Source organism: Coregonus clupeaformis, chromosome 10, assembly GCF_020615455.1.
Source record: "Coregonus clupeaformis isolate EN_2021a chromosome 10, ASM2061545v1, whole genome shotgun sequence".
In the NCBI taxonomy this organism is placed as follows: Eukaryota; Metazoa; Chordata; class Actinopteri; order Salmoniformes; family Salmonidae; genus Coregonus; species Coregonus clupeaformis.
The window spans coordinates 11,992,721-12,016,802 of record NC_059201.1 but is presented as its reverse complement, the minus strand read 5'-3'; the positions used below and the strand labels follow the sequence as shown (position 1 = coordinate 12,016,802).

The window sequence follows — 24,082 nt, the reverse complement described above, 5'->3', positions numbered from 1 at the left end:
TAATATCGCATTGTGCCTTGTCAATTTCAACGTGTGAGAGAGAACAAATGAAAGAATTAGAGAGAAAAAAGAAATGCAACGTGGAAGACATTAGCATGCAGCATTTTAAAAAGAAAACGGCTAAATTCTTCAGGGAATCATAACCTAGATTACTAAGATGTGGTACAGTTTAGACCCTCTAGTTATTTGCGATGAAATAAGGTCCAGTTCATTGTGATTGAATCTACGAGGAGCTGGCACCTTGCAGTTTTATAATGACTTTGGTAATAACTGACCAATATCCAGAGCTAGCCCACAATACTCTGACCAAAGTAATGGCCTGACAATTATGTAGCCATTCATGCCATTGGAAAAGTGGTGTGTCCTTGACGTCATTGTTTGTGTGTCTCATGGTGCTTTCAAAACAACTTGGAAACTCTGAACATCCGAGTTAAAATGTACATACGTTTTTTTGTGTAGAGCTTCCTATTGGTCGATTTTGATATTTTCCAAGTGGGAAACTCTGAGTTAATTTTTTTACAACGAGTTTGCAAGTCGATAATTTCAGAGTTTCCGAGTTGTCTTGAAAGCGGCATCAGTCACCTGAATGGCACTTTGTACATGTAACCAGGAGCATGTTACTATAGAGCAACAGCGTTATTTATAGGGCGTTGTGATGTGATTCCATGGCAGCATCAGGTGATTGTGTTCTCTTTCTCCTTGGAGATGATTGATATTGGAGTGTCTGGCTCTATAAGAGCAGTGAATGTCAGTGTAATTATGGGTTAGGTGAGGAGAGGCAGAGAGGATGATGCATAGCTAAGCCTGCTGCCTATTTGTCTCCTCTGTTCCTGACTAGAATGTAGAGTTGTATTTTTGAACAGGTTTTTAATGGATTACCTCTGTTCTTCTCTCAGAGGTGGTTTGAGCCTGCCTGACTCTCCACGGTGTCAAGTGTTCTGAGTGAAAAGGGACAGGATATGAGATCATCCATGTCAGAGACCTATTAATGATATGTCAGAGAAATTAGCAGTAACAGGAAGCACATTGATTGTTTGAAAGGGCAGCAGACACAGGGTGGAAATTGATTACCCAGGTGGCTCTGGGGGATTAGGATAGGTCACGTTCTGTTCACCAAGGAAGTGCAGAGGTTGAGGATCTTAGCTTGAACTGTATAGAGCACATCTCTCTCTGTATGTGACGGACAGGCAGTCTGCTCTGTCCAGGCCCCAGAGGTTCCACTGAAAGAAACTGGCACCACACTGTACTGGTGAGCCACTGCCCGGTCCACCTGAGGGGGGTGCCTACCACCAGGCATATGCTCTCAGGCAAATCGAATTAATAACTCATGGCAGTTTCCTCTAGCTATGCTGTCATTACTGCATTTCCTGTTGGTTGTTAGGAACTCACTTATAAATGTAATTGAGAATGATCATAAAGCTTTTTAATTATAAATGGCCTGTGATATGAATACGTTATTGGGGAACAAGCCTAAAGGATAATCACGCTTATTACAATGACGACACACAACAACAGCCACAGAGAGAGAGAGAGAGAGAGAGAGAGAGAGAGAGAGAGAGAGAGAGAGAGAGAGAGAGAGAGAGAGAGAGAGAGAGAGAGAGAGAGAGAGAGAGAGAGAGAGAGAGAGAGAGAGAGAGAGAGAGAGAGAGAGAGAGAGAGAGAGAGAGAGAGAGAGAGTGTAGTGTATTAAGGATTATGATTTCATAAGGTTTCAAGTGGAACCTGAGAGAATGTTTACAGTAGAGGGAGCCATTTTGTAGTGACACCCCTGTTCGTTGGAGACAGGTGATTGGACAGTAGAGGGAGCCATTTTGTAGTGACACCCCTGTTCGTTGGAGACAGGTGATTGGACAGTAGAGGGAGCAACCCATATTTTTGCATACCTTATAAGTATAGGCTAGAGACAAAGGGGGTTAGAACAGACATATTATCTTTGGACACTGTTCTCCAGACCCTGCAGGCGTCTGTAAACTTATGCTGAAATCTTGTGATATAAATAAAACTTAGAATCAAAGTACAGCCTAAGCGGACTCTTTGTTTGACAGCAATAATTACCAGCATTGACTCGACACTACAATAGTAAATTAACTGGATAAATACCGTAAGGCCACAGAAGTGATAGTGTCTCAACCGGCAGACTAGGAGTGGAGTTTTAGAACTAATGTGTACATTAGGAGAGGAGGTGCAGCACTGCAGAGAGCTGGCCACCAGACCAGCCAATGTGATGATATTGTAGTATTATAGATAAACATATTCATTAGTAAGGAGGCTTTGGTCACAGAATTAAACAAAACACAGAATTATAGGGTCCCTATGGCTTTGGTAGCTCTTCATAATAGTTTAGATAAGAACTTAGATTGACCCACCGTATACCATGTCTTGTCATGATTTTTCCCACCCTATCCAACTACTACTCTAGATGTATATACAGTAGTATTATACTATGGAGTTGTTGAATACTTGTTTCTGGTTGGCTTGAAGGGCATTCTAGAGTGTGCATTATTTCCCTATAACGCACAGTATATTTGCATGGTAGAATTCAATGGCTACATGTTCTATGTTTGAGCTGCTTTTGAAAGTAAGTCGAATTGAAAACATTATTGGCATTGTTGAATTTGATTTTCATAATAGAAAGCTAGGACTGACGGTTTGGTTAGCTAAACTAGCAAGTCTGTTTGTTTGGCAACTAGCTACTGTCGCTATCTAGTAAACTTGCTAGCTACTTCAGTTGATGTTGAACACATTTCTAGCGGATGTGTTAAATTATAGCCATGGTATAAAAGGGATAATCAACTTGTGGCTCTATGCGTTCTCTGGAAAATAATGCAACTCCGTGGAAGGTTAGTTACACTCTCATGGAACACACCTTCCACGTCGTTCATTATTTTCCATAGAACGCATAGCCTCTTGTTGATTATCCCTTACTTATACAATGGGTGGGTCTAATCCTGGATGCTGATTGATTAAAACCGCCGGTGTCTATTCCACAAGTTACCACCGGCTAAGGCTATGACGTTGAAATGCCTTTTCACTATTCCATCTGACTGCCAATCCACTGTCTCATCAGCCCAGCCAGGCAATTAACAAACTTGATCTCCACTGTAAAAAAACATCTAGACATTATCTCCCATTTATTTTAGACTAGCATTTGGTTTTCAACAGCGGAGATTTGTTTAAACCTTGCTGTCTGTCTCTCTGACATTTGCAACATTGTCTCAAAATCGAATTTCGATCTCCAGCTGTCCCATAGTAATGAACGTGTCAGGAGTCGGGACGAGACAGACAGGCTGGCAGCTTTTCTCAGCCAGTCAAAATCATGAATCAGGATAATTTGTATGGATATATACAAATAAATGTCAATAGAAAAACACGAAATGCAGTTTGCTGTCATTCCAGCTTCAGTTTGAAGTGATTGTGTTAGCTGTGTAGTTGGTTATCTCTTCTGAACAGCGGCCTGGCGAGAGAGCAAGTTTTCTATGCCAGGTGAAATCACGCATCACTAGCTCATTGTTATGGATGTATCCCCAAATAATCACTAGAAAACAGCTTAAACAAATGTAAATGCAGCTACTTTGTTGTTATTCTGGCTGCACTGTTTGACGTGACTATGTTAGCGAGGTTGGCTAGCTAGCAAGCAAGGATAAGAACGTTGCCAGCCATCGTGGCAACGGAACATTTAGAACTAACGACTGGGCCACGTCTCAGGCAACCGAACCGAAAGAACGAACGACCAGCCGGTTTGGGTAGCAACCCTAGATTTGTGTCGGGACTATACTGTATCTCGTGGAAGGAAGGATACCATTTTCGGAGGATATATTGGCTTCTCAGGGATTATCACTTAATTGAATGACAGACAGAAGAGGCATCCAATTGAAAGTTGAAGTTTAGATTTAGTTTTCTTCTCTTGCCTGTAAGCCTGTTTATCATTGCTCCGCTATGGAGCAATTCTTATAGTCCCTCATAGCTGGAAGAGTAGGAGGAGGAGGTGGTGGAGGAGGGGGAGGATGAGGTGGAGGAGGTGGAGGATGATGAGGAGGGAGTGGGGGAGGAGGAGGAGGTGGAGGAGGATAGAGAGGTGGATATAGAGGAGGATATAGAGGAGGATAGTGAGGATATAGAGGTGGATATAGAGGAGGATATAGAGGAGGATATAGAGGAGGATATAGAGGAGGATATAGAGGAGGATATAGAGGAGGACATAGAGGAGGACATAGAGGAGGATATAGAGGATAGAGAGGAGGACATAGAGGAGGATATAGAGGATAGAGAGGAGGATATAGAGGAGGATATAGAGGAGGATATAGAGGTGGATATAGTGGTGGATAAAGAGGTGGATATAGAGGAGGATAGAGAGGAGGACATAGAGGAGGATATAGCGGAGGATATAGAGGAGGATATAGAGGAGGATATAGAGGAGGATATAGAGGAGGATATAGCGGAGGATAGAGAGGAGGATATAGAGGAGGATATAGGGGAGGATATAGAGGAGGATATAGAGGAGGATATGGAGGATATAGAGGAGGATATAGAGGAGGATATAGAGGAGGATATAGAGGAGGATAGAGAGGAGGATATAGAGGAGGATAGAGAGGAGGATATACAGTGGGGGAAAAAATAATTTAGTCAGCCACCAATTGTGCAAGTTCTCCCACTTAAAAAGATGAGAGAGGCCTGTAATTTTCATCATAGGTACACGTCAACTATGACAGACAAAATGAGAAACAAATATCCAGAAAATCACATTGTAGGATTTTTAATGAATTTATTTGCAAAATATGGTGGCAAATAAGTATTTGGTCAATAACAAAAGTTTCTCAATAATTTGTTATATACCCTTTGTTGGCAATGACACAGGTCAAACGTTTTCTGTAAGTCTTCACAAGGTTTTCACACACTCTTGCTGGTATTTTGGCCCATTCCTCCATGCAGATCTCCTCTAGAGCAATGATGTTTTGGGGCTGTCGCTGGGCAACACGGACTTTCAACTCCCTCCAAAGATGTTCTATGGGGTTGAGATCTGGAGACTGGCTAGAGCCACTCCAGGACAGCGAAATGCTTCTTACAAGCCACTCCTTCGTTGCCAGGCGGTGTGTTTGGGTCATTGTCATGCTGAAAGACCCAGCCACGTTTCATCTTCAATGCCCTTGCTGATGGAAAGGAGGTTTTCACTCAAAAATCTCGATACATGGCCCCATTCATTCTTTCCTTTACACGGATCAGTCGCCTTGGTCCCTTTGCAGAAAAACAGCCCCAAAGCATGATGTTTCCACCCCATGCTTCACAGTAGGTATAGTGTTCTTGGATGCAACTCAGCATTCTTTGACCTCCAAACACGACGAGTTGAGTTTTGACCAAAAAGTTCTATTTTGGTTTCATCTGACCATATGACATTCTCCCAATCCTCTTCTGGATCATCCAAATGCACTCTAGCAAACTTCAGACGGGCCTGGACATGTACTGGCTTAAGCAGGGGGACACGTCTGGTACTGCAGGATTTCAGTCCCTGGGCGGCGTAGTGTGTTACTGATGGTAGGCTTTGTTACTTTGGTCCCAGCTCTCTGCAGGTCATTCACTAGGTCCCCCGTGTGGTTCTCGGGATTTTTGCTCACCCGTTCTTGTGATCATTTTGACCCACGGGTGAGATCTGCGTGGAGCCCCAGATCGAGGAGATTATCAGTGGTCTTGTATGTCTTCCATTTCCTAATTATTGCTTTCACAGTTGATTTCTTCAAACCAAGCTGCTTACCTATTGTAGATTCAGTCTTCCCAGCCTGGTGCAGGTCTACAATTTTGTTTCTGGTTTCCTTTGACAGCTCTTTGGTCTTGGCCATAGTGGAGTTTGGAGTGTGACTGTTTGAGGTTGTGGACAGGTGTCTTTTATACTGATAACAAGTTCAAACAGGTGCCATTAATACAGGTGAGGACAGCGGAGCCTCTTAAAGAAGAAGTTACAGGTCTGTGAGAGCCAGAAATCTTGCTTGTTTGTAGGTGACCAAATACTTATTTTCCACCATAATTTGCAAATAAATTCATTAAAAATCCTACAATGTGATTTTCTGGAATTTTTTTCCTCAATTTGTCTGTCATAATTGAAAATTACAGGCCTCTCTCATCTTTTTAAGTGGGAGAACTTGCACAATTGGTGGCTGACTAAATACTTTTTTTCCCCACTGTAGAGGAGGATATAGAGGAGGATATAGAGGTGGATATAGAGCAGGATATAGAGGAGGATATAGAGGAGGATATAGAGGAGGATATAGAGGAGGATATAGAGGTGGATGTAGAGGTGGATATAGAGGAGGATATAGAGGAGGACATAGAGGTGGATATAGAGGAGGATATAGAGGAGGAGCAGAGAGGAGGATATAGAGGATATAGCGGAGGATATAGAGGAGGAGCAGAGAGGAGGATATAGAGGATATAGAGGAGGATATATATAGGAGGATATAGAGGAGGATATAGAGGAGGATATAGAGGATATAGAGGAGGATATAGAGGAGGATATAGAGGAGGATATAGAGGAGGATAGAGAGGAGGATATAGAGGAGGATATTGAGGAGGATATAGAGGAGGATATAGAGGAGGATATAGAGGTGGATATAGGGGAGGATATAGAGGAGGATATAGAGGAGGATAGAGAGGAGGATAGAGAGGAGGATATAGAGGTGGATGTAGAGGAGGATATAGAGGAGGATATAGAGGAGGATATAGAGGAGGATATAGAGGAGGATATAGAGGATAATATAGAGGAGGATATAGAGGATATAGAGGAGGATTTAGAGGAGGATATAGAGGAGGATATAGAGGTAGATATAGAGGAGGATATAGAGGAGGATATAGAGGTGGATATAGAGGAGGATATAGAGGAGGATATAGAGGTGGATATAAAGGAGGATATAGAGGTGGATATAGAGGAGGATATAGAGGAGTATGTAGAGGAGGATATAGAGGATATAGAGGAGGATATAGAGGAGGATATAGAGGATATAGAGGAGGATATAGAGGAGGATATAGAGGTGGATATAAAGGAGGATATAGAGGTGGATATAGAGGAGGATATAGAGGAGTATGTAGAGGAGGATATAGAGGAGGACATAGAGGAGGATATAGAGGAGGAGCAGAGAGGAGGATATAGAGGTGGATATAGAGGAGGATATAGAGGAGGATATAGAGGATATAGAGGATGATATAGAGGAGGATATAGAGGAGGATATAGAGGAGGATAAAGAGGTGGATATAGAGGAGGATATAGAGGAGGATAGAGAGGAGGATATAGAGGAGGATATAGAGGAGGATATAGAGGAGTATATAGAGGAGGATATAGAGGATATAGAGGAGGATATAGAGGAGGATAGAGAGGGGAGGATATGAGAGGAGGATATGAGGAGGATATAGAGGGAGGATATGGAGGAGGATATGAGGAGGATATAGAGGAGGATAGAGAGGAGGATATAGAGGAGGATATGAGGATATAGAGGAGGATATGAGGAGGATATAGGGAGAGGATATAGAGGAGGATATAGAGGAGGATATAGAGGGATATAGAGGAGGATATAGGAGGAGGATATAGAGGAGGATATAGAGGAGGATATAGAGGTGGATATAAAGGAGGATATAGAGGTGGATATAGAGGAGGATATAGAGGAGTATATAGAGGAGGATATAGAGGAGGACATAGAGGAGGATATAGAGGAGGAGCAGAGAGGAGGATATAGAGGTGGATATAGAGGAGGATATAGAGGATATAGAGGATGATATAGAGGAGGATATAGAGGAGGATATAGAGGAGGATAAAGAGGTGGATATAGAGGAGGATATAGAGGAGGATAGAGAGGAGGATATAGAGGAGGATAGAGAGGAGGATATAGAGGAGGATATAGAGGAGGATATAGAGGAGGATATAGAGGATATAGAGGAGGATAAAGAGGTGGATATAGAGGAGGATAAAGAGGAGGATAAAGAGGTGGATATAGACGACATTAGATGAGCCTTCACCTGTAGAGCTCAAGCAGTAGAGTTCGATCAGAACCATTAAATCACTGGACGCAAAACAGTTTGGCTGAGTGAGCTAGAGAGAGACAGAGAGAGAGAGTATGAGAGAAAAAGTATGAAAAGGAATGAGACAGTGGATTGAAAATGTGTATAATCTGTATGAAAAAGGTCCTCGCCCATTTCTCGTACAATTGTGAAACAAGCAAAAATCTATTAGCTGTATTGTTAACTAGAATAGTGCCTGTCAAACTCAATTCATATCTATAATGGCTCTGCCAATTTCAAACATAATTGTTTGTTTTTGAAAACATCTCAGCAGTGTGTGTAGAAGTGACATCACATCAGAAGTATAACGCAATCAGTGACTCATTTGATTACTCGCTCACTCTTTCTTTCTCTTTCTGTCACACTTTGACATGCGCACGTACACACGCAGGTATACACAATTACACACACAGACACACACCTATTCGCCACCTGTGTGAGTCATGTTAATGCCCCTTGGCTTTGTGATTTCTAATAATAACCGTCCTTCCTCTTTAGAAAGACTTCTTCCTGAAGCTATTTGTCATCAACATAACGTTATTGTACATCTCAATGATGCTAGTCTTTGTTGTTGGTCTGATGTCATGTGTCCTATTGTATTGTTTCTGACAGATCCTGCCGGTCATCACAGGCAGAAGTCGGTGGTGAGCGATATCTGTTACCAGACAGAGATCTCCAGCCTCATGGACTTTGGCACTCCAGACTCCTCGCTCGACAAAGGTAGGGTGTTGCCTTGAAATTGCCTAGGTGACGGAAGGAAGTGTGTGCATGGTGATTTGTGCCAGGAGTTGAGACTGAGACAAAGACCTGTCAGCATGTCAGCTGGATGGACACAGACAGGAGCAAAGGCCTGTGATGTGTAAGCGTCTGTCTGTCCTGTCTGTCTGTCTGTCTGTCTGTCTGTCTGTCTGTCTGTCTGTCTGTCTGTCTGTCTGTCTGTCTGTCTGTCTGTCTGTCTGTCTGTCTGTCTGTCTGTCTGTCTGTGTCTGTGTCTGTCTGTCTGTCTGTCTGTCTGTCTGTCTGTCTGTCTGTCTGTCTGTCTGTCTGTCTGTCTGTCTGTCTGTGAGAACAATCTGATAATATGGATGGCTGGACCCAGAGGTACAAAGGCTTTACTGCCGACTGTTAGATACTATAATCAAATGGCTTTAATGTACAGACAGTACACAGCACACAGGGTTAATGATCTGCTTGGCATTGTACTGTATGCACCCAATTCTGTGCTGGGCTCAGACACAGTACAGATAAACATTGATAGGAGAGCTGAATGGGGAGAGAGGGGCAGATGTAACCTCTTCACATTCTATTGTTGTCATCTGAATAGAGAAGAGTACTATTGATGTTCATCTTTGCTGTATTGTGGTTTTTGCCATTTTCTGCTCTAATCACCCGTCTTCAGTTTGAGGAAATGGCATCTCATTTTCCCTCTAAAGAACATTCTGAATAAAGGCTCTCTCTCTTAGTTGTGATTTGGCTGATCAGTAATGAATACTGGCAACTGAGGAGGATCATCATAAAGAGTATTGATTACCTGAAGCTTATTGGACAATCTATAAGTCTTGTGGGCATTTTCATTTTCTCCTACTTAATGACACCCATTATTCTTTATCACGCTGCTAGAAAGCCAGAAGAGTGTCCCCACAATTGTAATTGTAATCTTTTCATCGAATACAGCCCCTTCAAGCAGCAGAAGTACACTCTCAGGCCATTAAATGAGCCTCATGACATTTCTGGACAGAGGTATTATCTGTCTGAGTCACTCCTTCATCCCTCACTCCTTCATCCCTCACTCCTTCCCACCCTTCTTCCCATCCCAGGGCAATTATTCATATCTTAATGTCCGTCTTTCTTAGCTCTCCATCAACACTCTCCTGTGCTTATAATGCAGAGTGACCAATCATCTGGTGCAGCTGGGGGACAGGGGGGAGCAGAGAATGGGGGGTGGAAGAGATAGGGAAGAGAGAAGGAGGAGGAGAGGGAGGGAGGGAGAGCCCCACCCTCTTCAACATACAGTGGGGAGAACAAGTATTTGATACACTGCCAATTTTGCAGGTTTTCCTACTTACAAAGCATGTAGAGGTCTGTAATTTTTATCATAGGTACACTTCAACTGTGAGAGACGGAATCTAAAACAAAAATCCAGAATATCACATTGTATGATTTTTAAGTAATTCATTTGCATTTTATTGCATGACATAAGTATTTTGATACATCAGAAAAGCAGAACTTAATATTTGGTACAGAAACCTTTGTTTGCAATTACAGAGATCATACGTTTCCTGTAGGTCTTGACCAGGTTTGCACACACTGCAGCAGGGATTTTGGCCCACTCCTCCATACAGACCTTCTCCAGATCCTTCAGGTTTCGGGGCTGTCGCTGGGCAATACGGACTTTCAGCTCCCTCCAAAGATTTTCTATTGGGTTCAGGTCTGGAGACTGGCTAGGCCACTCCAGGACCTTGAGATGCTTCTTAAGGAGCCATCTCCTGTTGCCCTGGCTGTGTGTTTCGGGTCGTTGTCATGCTGGAAGACCCAGCCACGACCCATCTTCAATGCTCTTACTGAGGGAAGGGGAGGTTGTTGGCCAAGATCTCACGATACATGGCCCCATCCATCCTCCCCCTCAATACGGTGCAGTCGTCCTGTCCCCTTTGCAGAAAAGCATCCCCAAAGAATGATGTTTCCACCTCCATGCTTCACGGTTGGGATGGTGTTCTTGGGGTTGTACTCATCCTTCTTCTTCCTCCAAACACGTCGAGTGGAGTTTAGACCAAAAAGCTCTATTTTTGTCTCATCAGACCACATGACCTTCTCCCATTCCTCCTCTGGATCATCCAGATGGTCATTGGCAAACTTCAGACGGGCCCGGACATGCGCTGGCTTGAACAGGGGGACCTTGCGTGCACTGCAGGATTTTAATCCATGACGGCGTAGTGTGTTACTAATGGTTTTCTTTGAGACTGTGGTCCCAGCTCTCTTCAGGTCATTGACCAGGTCCTGCTGTGTAGTTCTGGGCTGATCCCTCACCTTCCTCATGATCATTGATGCCCCACGAGGTGAGATCTTGCATGGAGCCCCAGACCGAGGGTGATTGACCGTCATCTTGAACTTCTTCCATTTTCTAATAATTGCGCCAACAGTTGTTGCCTTCTCACCAAGCTGCTTGCCTATTGTCCTGTAGCCCATCCCAGCCTTGTGCAGGTCTACAATTTTATCCCTGATGTCCTTACACAGCTCTCTGGTCTTGGCATTGTGGAGAGGTTGGAGTCTGTTTGATTGAGTGTGTGGACAGGTGTCTTTTATACAGGTAACGAGTTCAAACAGGTGCAGTTAATACAGGTAATGAGTGGAGAACAGGAGGGCTTCTTAAAGAAAAACTAACTGGTCTGTGAGAGCCGGAATTCTTACTGGTTGGTAGGGGATCAAATACTTATGTCATGCAATAAAATGCAAATTAATTACTTAAAAATCATACAATGTGATTTTCTGGATTTTTGTTTTAGATTCCGTCTCTCACAGTTGAAGTGTACCTATGATAAAAATTACAGACCTCTACATGCTTTGTAAGTAGGAAAACCTGCAAAATAGGCAGTGTATCAAATACTTGTTCTCCCCACTGTATATATCAACGAATTGGCGAGATCAGTCTGAATAGTCTGCAGCACCCGGCCTCATCCTACTAAAATCTGAAGTCAAATGTCTACTATTAGCTGATAATCTGGTGCTTCTGACCCCAACCAAGGAAGGCCTACAGCAGCACCTAGATCTTCTGCACAGATTCTGTCAGACCTGGGCCCTGACAGTAAATCTCAGTAAGACAAAAAAAAGGTCCAGTTGCCAGGACTACAAATACAAATTCCATCTAGACACCGTTGCCCTAGAGCACACAAAAAACAAACATACCTCGGCTTAAACATCAGCACCACAGGTAACTTCCACAAAGCTGTGAACGATCTGAGAGACAAGGCAAGAAGGGCCTTCTACGCCATCAAAAGGAACATAACATTCGACATACCAATTAGGATCTGGCTAAAATTACTGGAATCAGTTATAGAACCCATTGCCCTTAATGGTTGTGAGGTCTGGGGTCTGCTCACCAACCAATAATTCACAAAATGGGACAAACACCAAATTGAGATGCATGCAGAATTTTGTAAAAAATATCCTCAGTGTACAACGTAAAACACCAAATAATGCATGCAGAACAGAATTAGGCCGAAACCCGCTAATGACCAAATCCAGAAAAGAGCTGTTAAATTTTACAACCACCTAAAAGGAAGCGATTCCCAAACCTTCCATAACAAAGCCATCACCTACAGAGAGATTAACCTGGAGAAGAGAGTCCTCTAAGAAGTTGATCCTGGGGCTCTGTTCACAAACACAAACAGACCCCACAGAGCCCCAGGACAGCAACACAATTAGACCCAACCAAATCATGAGAAAACAAAAATATAATTTCTTGACACATTGGAAATAAATAAAAAATGTAACTGAGCAAATTACAATGCTATTTGCCCTAAACAGAGAATACACTGTGGCAGAATACCTGACCACTGTGACTGACTCAAAATTAAGGAAAGCTTTGACTATGTACAGATTCAGTGAGCATAGCCTTGCTATTGAGAGAGGTCGCCATAGGCAGACCTGGCTCTCAAGAGAAGACAGGATATGTGCACACTGCCCACAAAATGAGGTGGAAACTGAGCTGCACTTCCCTCAGATTACACAGACCCACAACATTTTGATAAACTCCCATATCTATTGGGTGAAATACCACAGTGTGCCATCACAGCAGCAAGATTTGTGACCTGTTGCCACAAGAAAAGGGCAACCAGTGAAGAACAAACACCATTGTAAATACAACCCATATTTATTTATTTTCCCTTTTGTACTTTAACTATTTGCTCATTGTTAACACTGTATATAGACATAATATGACATTTTTAATGTCTCTATTCCTTTGGAACTTTTTTGTGTGTAATGTTTACTGTTTCTTTTCTTTTATTTTATTTCACTTTAGTTTATTATGTATTTCACTTGCTTTGACAATGTAAACAAATGTGTCCCATGCCAATAAAGCCCTTTGAATTGAAATAGAAAAAGAGAGAGAGAGAGAGAGAGAGAGAGAGAGAGAGAGAGAGAGAATGAGTTCTTATACAGATAGTAGGACTTTTACTAGCTTACGTAATTACCAGGGTTGGGGTTAATTCCACAAATTCCATTTAATTCAATTAAAATTGGAATTGAATTTGTGGAATTAACCCTGGTAATTTTTCAGTCTGTGAATTCAGAGATAATTCAATTCCTCTCAATTCCAATGTTCGGTCAATTCCAATAATTCAATTCCCAATTCTATATTATCCCCAACAATTCCACAAATTTCAATCCAAATTCAATTCCCTCAGGCTTTCATGTCACTGTTCAGACAGCCTAGCTCTACTGGAAATATGGATATACAAGTTACATTGATTTAAAACAACTCCAGCAGTCTATTTCTTATACTATGTGTGTTAATTCCATTAACTGGGACAATTCAATTCAATTCCACAGAATACATGTTTTTACAATTCCAATTCAATTCCCATTCAAAATTAGATTCAGTGTGTTTAGCCATGAAATCAAGGATAGCTGTCTGAGGGGTGAAAAGACTGAGGATGGAGACAAAATAGCAGTGTCATGAGAAGGGTAACATTTTTACATTTTTAGTCATTTAGCAGACGCTCTTATCCAGAGTGACTTACAGTTAGTGAATACATATTTTTTTTATACTGGCCCCCCGTGGGAATCGAACCCACAACCCTGGCGTTGCAAACGCCATGCTCTATCAACTGAGCTACATCCCGGCCGGCCATTCCCTCCCCTACCCTGGGCCAATTGTGCGCCGCCCATGAGTCTCCCGGTCGCGGCCGGCGGCGACAGAGCCTGGATTCGAACCAGGATCTCTAGTGGCACAGTTAGCTCTGCGATGCAGTGCCTTAGACCACTGCGCCACTCAGGAGTAACCATGAGTTGATTCCAGCTGCACTGAAACCAAGGCTGAAACAAGTAAACTCTTGTCACACTCACAACCCTGAATGGGCGTCAGATGAATGGGAATGAGAATGACACAACTGTGATTCTTGAGCAGTCAGTCAGTCAGTGAGTCAGTCAGTGAGTCAATCAGTCAGTGAGTCAGTCAGTCAGTGAGTCAGTCAGTGAGTCAATCAGTCAGTGAGTCAGTCAGTGAGTCAGTCAGTGAGTCAGTCAGTCAGTGAGTCAGTCAGTCAGTGAGTCAGTCAGTGAGTCAGTCAGTCAGTGAGTCAGTCAGTCAGTGAGTCAGTCAGTGAGTCAGTCAGTCAGTGAGTCAGTCAGTCAGTGAGTCAGTCAGTGAGTCAGTCAGTGAGTCAGTCAGTCAGTGATTGACAGATCCATTGCATCAGTTGACAAGCATCTGGCTAAAGTGTGTGTGATGTTTGGGCCATGTTGAGAGATGGAGCCTCATCCACTGACAAGCAGGATAGATGGCATACTTGTCTTCATTACTACACCCTCTCTTACTACACTCTCTCCCACACATAAGCCTGAATACGCACATGTGTATTCTATATTTGAGACATAATTATTCTGCACAGGCTTAGCACTGGAAATAACACTATAATAGGTTTGTGGTAACCAAGTAATGAAATTCTGTGACAGAGTCATAAGAAATTTCTAAACCAATTTGCGGATGAAAAAAGATGCATGTTGTATTTTTAGTTGCATGTTTACTGTATTACTAATACAGTAAACATAATCCTCCAACACTTTCAGTTTATACAAACTGTACACATTAGTAGCTCAGCTGGTAGAGCACGGCGCTTGTAACGCCAAGGTAGTGGGTTCGATCCCCGGGACCAACCATACACAAAAAAAAATGTATGCACGGATGACTGTAAGTCGCTTTGGATAAAAGCATCTGCTAAATGGCATATTATATTATTATATTATATAAGCTAAGCTATTTCAGTAGTTAAAATAGCCAGCTGGAAGTCAGATTTACCTCTGAAATGAATCCCCCCCAGTGTCTAGTGTTCACTTCCTTTAACCCCGACTGGCCTTATCTCTGCTCCTCTAGTACCTACTGCACCTGCTGTCCCTGTCCCCGCCCCTTTCCCTGGCCCTGGGACTGGGAGAAAACACCAACACTTCCTGGGTTGCGTTCTCACGCTAACAACCCCAGTGATGTGGGTGGAATTGTTTGGATTTACTTTCATTTGTGACTAGGAAAACATTCCAGGCCTAGTTATGCTGCAGGCTGTACAGTAACTAGGTCCCAACATTTTGGCATGGCCAAGATAGGTCACATAAATCAGGAAAAACTCCAGTCCCTAGTTTCTTCCAGTACAGTATGTCAAGTTGCAAGTTTTAAGGTGTTCAGTACAATATAGTACAGTACAGTAAGTCCTGTGAAAGGTCAGTGTGGCATGCAGCTCTCTGCCATCAGGTGGAGTAGGAGTGCTATAGCAGTGACTCACCTGTCCTACCACCTGAGGCTACAGGTACGCCCTCCCCCTGAGAGAGAGAGAGAGAGAGAGAGAGAGAGAGAGAGAGAGAGAGAGAGAGAGAGAGAGAGAGAGGAGAGAGAGAGAGAGAGAGAGAGAGAGAGAGAGAGAGAGAGAGAGAGAGAGCAGCTGGGAAGGGTTAAAAAGAGAAGGGGTGAGAGAGGTTTGGAATGGAAACTGCCTCTGGGCGTGTACCAGAACAGGTAGAGAAAAGGGTGGGGGAGAGAGAGAGAGAGGGGGAGACAGGGGACAAGAGATAGAACAAACAAACGACAGAGCGAGAGAGAGGGAAATAGCGAGAGAGAACATAGAGAGAACAGAGAAAACAGGCTCACTCATGCTCTCAGGGGAACTCTTCCTAGTAACCTGGCTGGGTGGACCCAATGACCAGAGCTGGGAGCGGCTGAGAGAGAGGCTGCTGTGCTACGGTGTATTTCTGAATGGTGTCTGTCTGAGTTGGGTTCCTCTGCTATGAGAACACACACCAGCACTGACCGTGGAGCCCAGCGGAGCCTGTTTTGTGGAGGAGGAGGAGGAGGAGGAGGAGGAGGAGGAGGAGGACATGAGGTCCAACAGGGATGAGGGGACACCCGGTGAGTGAGAGAAAGAGAGGGAAGAAAGAGGAGTGTATTTAGAGGATCAGTCACTGTTGTGACAGTTGGTTTAAGCCAGAGTTCTGTTTCTACGGTAGAGATGTGTGTGAGTTCAAGAATTTGTTTTCACGTGTATACCCATTTGTTTGAATACTCACACTGAATTTATTAGAGGAAATTGAATGAGTCATGTAAACTCATTATCAATGAGTTACTAAATGAACAACTCATCATTTGGTAGTGTTAGTACTGTATTTAGATGATATTATACAGTATATATGAAGGTTGTGTTACAGTAGCAACACATTAATGGCTGTAAATAAATATTGTTTTGCGTGTAATTTTAGAAAACATATTTGATGGTAGTAGGCTCCTAACCACATTTGTTTATTTGCTTTACATAAGCTAGGGTGACCATACGTCCTCTTTTTCCCGGACATGTCCTCTTTTTGGACCTAAAAAAATGCGTCCGGCCGGGATTTCTAAATCGCCCAAAATGTCCGGGATTCGGCTTTTGCTTTCTACAGTCGCCATTCATTGTGTGCGTTTTTGGGGGTTTTGCATTGCTTTGACCTTTCTCTTTAGGTCCCACCTTCTCACACGCCACCATTGGTCGGTCATGTAGGCCTACGCAAACATTGGTCAAACTGCATCTCAATCATTACCCTCACCATGGCAACAGCCAAGAGACAGAGCAGCAGCTTGCTTGTCAACAGTGGCACATGGCTCCAGAACAGCGTAAAAATGGCCAAACGCAAATGTAAATTCATAGACAAGTTACAGAGAAAATTCCCGTGTTTTCGTCTTGGTCGGGATCCGTGTGAAGCAGAATGCATGACCTGCAAAGCTGGCACGTACGTGTCAGTGTCAAATAAAGGTGCTAGCGACCTAGAAGCCCACATAAGCTCTGCAAAACACAAAATTGCAGCTAAAGGAGAGAGTTCGTCAGGTAAATTAACTGACTGATTTTCTGAGAGCAGGTTAAACAGAAGATGCTGTTACTGCTGCGGAGGGAGTTTTTGCATTCCACACCACGAAGCATCACAATAGCTACAGATCAATGGACTGCACGTCTGCCTTGTTAAAAAGGCTTTCCCTGATTCCGAGACTGCGCAAAAATGTTCAAGCGCTCGTACTAAGACCAAAGCAATTGTTAATGCTGTGATAGCACCACATTCTGTCGACATAGCTCTGAAAGCACTAGAAGACATGCCTTACTGTGGTGCTTCTACTGATGGGAGCAATCACGGTGCTGTGAAAATATTCCCTCTGCTTATTCAGTATTTTGATTGGAAGAATGGTGGCGTGCAAAGTAAATTAGTCGAAGTTAAAAACACTCCAAATGAGACAGCTGATACGATCGCGCAATACATCAAAGAAACACTGGAAAAGAATGGGATTTTTTCAAAATGTATTGCATTTACAGGTGACAACTGCAATACAATGTTCGGGAGAATCCGGCGTGATGAAGAAGGAAATAATGTTTTCGCAAACTTAAAGAAGTCATTGCAGAACAAGTCTTTAATCGGTGTGGGCTGCCCAGCACACGTCTTGAACAATAGTGTTCATTACGGGGCAGACACACTAGATGTGTTCATTACGGGGCAGACACACTAGATGTGTTCATTACGGGGCAGACACACTAGATGTGTTCATTATGGGGCAGACACACTAGATGTGTTCATTACGGGGCAGACACACTAGATGTGTTCATTATGGGGCAGACACACTAGATGTGTTCATTACAGGGCAGACACACTAGATGTGTTCATTACGGGCAGACACACTAGATGTGTTCATTACGGGGCAGACACACTAGATGTGTTCATTACGGGGCAGACACACTAGATGTGTTCATTACGGGGCAGACACACTAGATGTGTTCATTACGGGGCAGACACACTAGATGTGTTCATTACGGGGCAGACACACTAGATGTGTTCATTACTGGGCAGACACACTAGATGTGTTCATTACGGGCAGACACACTAGATGTGTTCATTACGGGGCAGACACACTAGATGTGTTCATTATGGGGCAGACACACTAGATGTGTTCATTATGGGGCAGACACACTAGATGTGTTCATTACGGGGCAGACACACTAGATGTCCATATTGACATCATCTTCAACATATGTCAATACTTTCACATCTACACTGTGCACACAGAGAATTTGAAGGAGTACTGTGAATTTGTTGATGTTGAATACAGAAGTCTCCTTTCTCACAGCAAGACGTGATGGTTGTCATTATTCCCAGGTATTGAGAGGCTGCTACAGATGTTTCCAGCCTTGAAAGCATTATTTTTGTCACAGGAAAAAACACCCTCCTTGATCAATAACTTTTTTGAAGATGAGTTCAGTGAAATTTACCTCTGGCACATGCACTCACTCATGTGTGTGTTTCATTCACACATTCAGGAGATGGAAAGGGAGAGCAATTCAATTGTGGATGTGAAAAACCTTTTGAACAAAGTCCACACCATGCTTCTTGAACGCAAGACCAATAACTTAATGTCCCTTAAAGTTAAGGGACTATTGGCACAAAAGCACAAGGATGGACTTGGTAAGAATTATGACCATTTCAGTGCTCAAGTACAGGGTCTGTACAGTTCATGCCTGGAGTATCTGGAGAAATGGATGGCACCCATGGAGGAATTCTCCTCTTTCATGTGGATGGATCTGAGTGAGACACCTGACTGGAATGACATAGAAGCCTGTATCAAACACCTGGGAGAAAAGGGGGTGCCAATTGATGATGCAAAGTGCTTTGATCAGGTCACCAACCTAAAGAAATTCACAGAAAGGTGTAACAGTGATGGAGAGTTCAGTAATCTGCAAGCACACAAGAAGTGGACCAAATATTTTGAAAGGTCCAAAAGCATAGATTTTCATTCAGAGCTACTGAAGATTGCACAGTTTTTCTTTGCTATTCCTTCTCACAATGCAAATGTAGAGAGAGTTTTTTCACTGATGCAAAACCAGTGGACAAAGGAAAGGAATAATTTGTCTGTTGAGTCACTGAAGGGGCTTCTGTGTACACAATGCAACTTTAAAAACATGTCTTGCAAAGACTTTGATGCCTACTTGATTGGTAATCAAGGACTGTTGGGAAAGATTCGATCTTCGGGAAAGTATACCAGAGAGCATCAGGAGGACTGACATTATTTTTGACTGAAATAGTGGATTTTTTTATGACAACTGTTTTTTTATTTTTTATTGTAACCTATGGCCATGAAAAGAAACAGTGTCATGTAAAAGGTGTTAAAAGCTAAACTATTTTTATTTGTTATTATTCTATTGTTGAAGGCCAACAGTTGAATAGAAAGGATGTATTACTTTATGTATTAAAGTTCAATAACATAGTTGCATGGTTGTGAACGCATTTGTATTTACCACCCACTGTGGGTGTCCGTCTGCCTCCCGCTCCCACTGTCCTCTTTTTTGAAAACTAAAATATGGTCACCCTACATAAGCATGTTGACCTGGATCTGTTATGTACGTTGGTTAATATGCGTGTTAATCTGTTAATCTGCCATAAGTATTTGAATCCCTGGGAGTGAGTTGGGTATTTAGGCAGATATTTGGTGATGATCAGCTCAGTCAGCATAGCACACGTAGACTACATCTCTGAGAAATAATCAGTCAGTATGTCACAATTCAGGGCTCTGGAAGCTGTCCTGTTCTGTCTGGAGTCCTGTAGGTCTGGTCCTAGAACTACTGTCCAATCAGCATATTGCCCCAGTGTTCACCCTAGAATTCCTTCGCCCATGTCTTGCATTGAATGTGTTGCAATGCATTTGATAGAAAATGGCAAACATCAGACACAGCCATTAATTCAGGTGTTATCTGAGAGAGCCTCCAACACCTCCAACTGGACCCCTGGTAGACACTGTCTCTGTCGTTGTGACAGGATGTATACTGTGTTTATCTAGATGCCTTTAACTGTTATTTCTTTACGTCTATGCCCCCTGACAAGTTACACAAGACTGTGTGTGTGTCTGTGCCTGCGCGCCTCCATGCACACCTGCGTGCGTGTGTGTGTGCGTGCTCATGCATGCATATTATGTGTGTGTGATGCATGCTCATGTGTGTGTGTACTTACTACTCACTCTTGTGTTTGTGTGTGTGCTGGTGGTATTTGAGGGGATGAGTCCGAGGCTGATCCCGCTGGTTGTGTTGCGTGACTCCTGCTGATCTACTCCATACCCAGAGGTTGAGGAAAGATAATGAGTTTGACCGAGTGAGACGCTGCTGCCAGATGGCACTGTCAGAGATGGTCTCACACTCTGCTCCAACAGCAGCTCACAGCAGGCCCATGATGACATGCTCTGCAGGCCTAGTCCTTGACCAGTGACCAGTCCACCTGGCTGGACCAGTCTAATGTGTTACAGCTCCATAGGGAGTGGAGGTCAGTGTACAAGAAGGATGCACCACCATTAGTCTGACTGGGGTTTTCCTGGAGATGTTCATGAATTGGGCACAGCTTTCATCTCCTTTTTGGTGAAATATCCTCGACAGGGATGGCACTGGCTTGTGGTCAGACTGAACACTAATGGGACAATGTTCACTATAGTCTCATAAGGCATGTCTATTGTTCAGTATTCCGTCAAAGTCAGACCATGTTCAATTATATTATTGTGTTCAATGTAGTCAGAGTGTACAGAGCTACAGTATGTTTAGATAGATTACAGCTTTTGGTCTTGTTGGTCTTATTGGTCTTGTTGGTCTTGTTGGTCATGTTGGTCTTGTTGGTCATGTTGGTCTTATTGGTCTTGTTGGTCTTATTGGTCTTGTTGGTCTTGTTGGTCATGTTGGTCTTATTGGTCTTGTTGGTCTTGTTGGTCTTATTGGTCTTGTTGGCCTTGTTGGCCTTGTTGGTCTTGTTGGTCATGTTGGCCTTGTTGGTCTTGTTGGCCTTGTTGGTCATGTTGGCCTTGTTGGTCTTGTTGATCTTGTTGGTCTTGTTGGCCTTGTTGGTCATGTTGGTCATGTTGGCCTTGTTGGTCTTGTTGGTCTTATTGGTCTTGTTGGCCTTGTTGGCCTTGTTAGTCTTGTTGGTCTTGTTGGCCTTGTTGGTCATGTTGGTCATGTTGGCCTTGTTGGTCTTGTTGATCTTGTTGGTCTTGTTGGTCTTGTTGATCTTGTTGGTCATGTTGGTCATGTTGGCCTTGTTGGTCTTATTGGTCTTGTTGGCCTTGTTAGTCTTGTTGGTCTTGTTGATCTTGTTGGTCTTGTTGGCCTTGTTGGTCTTATTGGCCTTGTTGGTCATGTTGGTCTTGTTGGTCTTGTTGGTCATGTTGGTCATGTTGGTCATGTTGGTCTTGTTGGAAGTGCTAACTGACTTATTTTATTGTGTTTTTTTATTGTGTTACTATTTTATTTTTATCTATTTGTTAATGTTCTTGCTTTTTAACTGCATTGTTGGGAAAGGGCTCGTAAGCAAGCATTTCACGGTAAAGTCTACACTTGTTGTATTCGGCGCATGTGACAAATAAAATGTTGTTTGATTTGATTTGATTTGACTACTGTCGAAAATATCAACAAAGTGTTGTGCAGCAGGTTTAAAAAAGCAAATAATCTCCATGAAGCCTCCCAACCACCAAACTCCCCATCGTAGCCAAAACCGGTCATTGACTGAATGAATGTGGTTGATATTTTTGATGCAACCCTTTCTATCGGTCTTCCTGCATCATTTCATGTTGATTTGATGTTATCCTCTTATATAAGGCCCTATATTTGGGTCATCCTCTTGTCTTGAGATGTAAACAAAATTGGCTCTTTAGAGACTGCTCTTATCAGGTCGCTGTTAACAGCCATTTCGTGATTCCTTCCACACAGGTCTTACAATAGACCTAAAGTAGATCTCACTGCTTCATGCTAAATTCAATGTGTGTGTTGCCCGCGAGAGGCAATAATGTGAAAAGATTTTAGGTTTAGAAAGGCACTTAAGGTTTGTAATTTCCACTTTGAAATTTCAGACTTGAGTTTCCCTTATGAAATGTCCATGAATTATAATCCACATAATAACATTTCCTGTTGCTGCAGGATTATTTTCCTACTGTCGGAGACTGGCTCAAATTAAGATCCTACATCTGTATGAGAGATCCCTGGGTTCATTCGGCAGGCTGCATTTCCTTGACAATAAGGGCTATTATCTGCGTCAGTTTGATGAGGAACAGCAGCCGACCCCTGTCACCCCCTACGGCGATCCCAACACAGCCCTCCTTTCGTGGGAATCATCTCCACCACGCAGTAATAATCATAGATTACCAGGCAGCCATGCACACACACACACACGTACACACACACACTTGCATGCGCACACACACACCGATACAGCCATCCACGCATCATGTGGCTCATCCATCACAGACATACAGAGCAGAGGAACATTGTGGATGGAAGAGAGACATAGAGACATGGAAGCACAGATGCTCTGTGGCCAGAAGCCAACAATAAGACGTAATGTATTCATAACCATCACCAGATACTAAAACCTTACTGCAGGCATCCAAGCAAATTCATTAACCCCAGTAATGAAATACTAAATTAATCTAAATGAAAAAAGATGATAATGTGTGCCCAGGCTAATACTGCTGTATAATTATGGATTACAGTTTGACTGTGTTGTTACAGCTGATGTAGACTTCTTAGTATATGTTTGGCTTCTTCATTAACAATGACAGACTAGTCTGCGCTGATACCAGATGTCTAACTTTATAGTAAAGTCCCACATGCAAACATATTGTAGTTGGCTAAATCCCACTATACACTGTGTTGAATTTGTTATGTTCTTCTTACTGTAATCCATTGTCTCATGTCAGATGACGTCACTCCTACGAGACGCTCGCAAATGTGCTCTAACTAGCAGTCTAGTGCATGGCCATATGGTAGCTAGTTTGCCAGCGTGTTGCTCAAGTTGTAAGGCACCAAAGTTATGGAACTGTTCTCCGAAATCAGCATGTATCTGACTCTGACAGATGGCACTGTGCCTTGCTACTTCGTAACATTTGGCCAACACGGTAATGTCGCAGAGATCAGTCAGCTGTGCTGTAGAACTCAGCGCACTAATCACAGCAGAACAGATGTGAAAACAAATTTGTGCATTAGCTAGAACTCCACTAGCTAGCTAACTAGAGGGAGTCATCCACATTGAGTATGTGAACTGGCATTGTTAGCATCCCTGCATTTAGTTTCATATGGATTGCATTTCGAATTTCATAAATACTGATTCTACCACCACAAAAAACCTTAGCTAGATTAAGAATTAGGTAGTGAGGACTTGCTCATGAAAAAAAGTAAATATTAGCTACAGCTTTATAGTTTTTGGTAAGATTAAGTCTGACTATTTTGAGAATGAAAGGGGAGTTCAGTGGACGATGTGACCTTGGTAACATTTTCAAGTGTTAGGACAGCATATTGTAGGCAAACCTATTTTTAGCTATCCCATTAATGATTGCGAGTTATGAGACAGATCAGTGAAGACGACCGTCGCACTATCTGATGTGAGACAATGACTGTAATCTAGATAAGTGCAGTACACAGGATACTATCTAGACATTAGACCATTGTGTTTAGTCTCACAGCTGATGCCCATGCCATCCACTCTCCTCTGGACCTTTCTACTGTAGAAGTGGCCTGAGACCACCACCTGAGACCACAGTTTTTCAACTGGTCGTTCAGAACAGCACTGTTTCCGTTTAATTGAACATTCAGTATGTTTTTTCGTACTGAACGCAGCGTTGGAATATTAACATTTCTGAGTGTTGTTACTGGAGCAACATGGAGATATCCTGAGTTTCTGAACAGGCTGTGAAACCAGTGATGTGTTCCTTCTCCTAGTTGTATACAAAAAATAGTTTATGAAAGGAATGACAGAGAGAAAGAGGGAGGCACTGGTGATGAACCATTGTAATGATGTTCTGAGC

At 42.9% G+C, this 24,082-nt stretch overlaps 1 protein-coding gene across 3 annotated transcripts in view; it reads left to right on the top strand.

The window, feature by feature from the left end:
* The window catches only part of LOC121574842 (kazrin), a 225,492-nt gene that overhangs the window by 156,060 nt on the left and 45,350 nt on the right, over positions 1-24,082 (top strand). For all 3 annotated transcript variants that reach the window (XM_041887468.2, XM_041887469.1, XM_041887470.2), the window contains exon 4: positions 8,650-8,757. In XM_041887468.2, the coding sequence (XP_041743402.1) occupies positions 8,650-8,757 (108 nt within the window). The remainder of the gene's footprint in view (positions 1-8,649; positions 8,758-24,082) is intronic.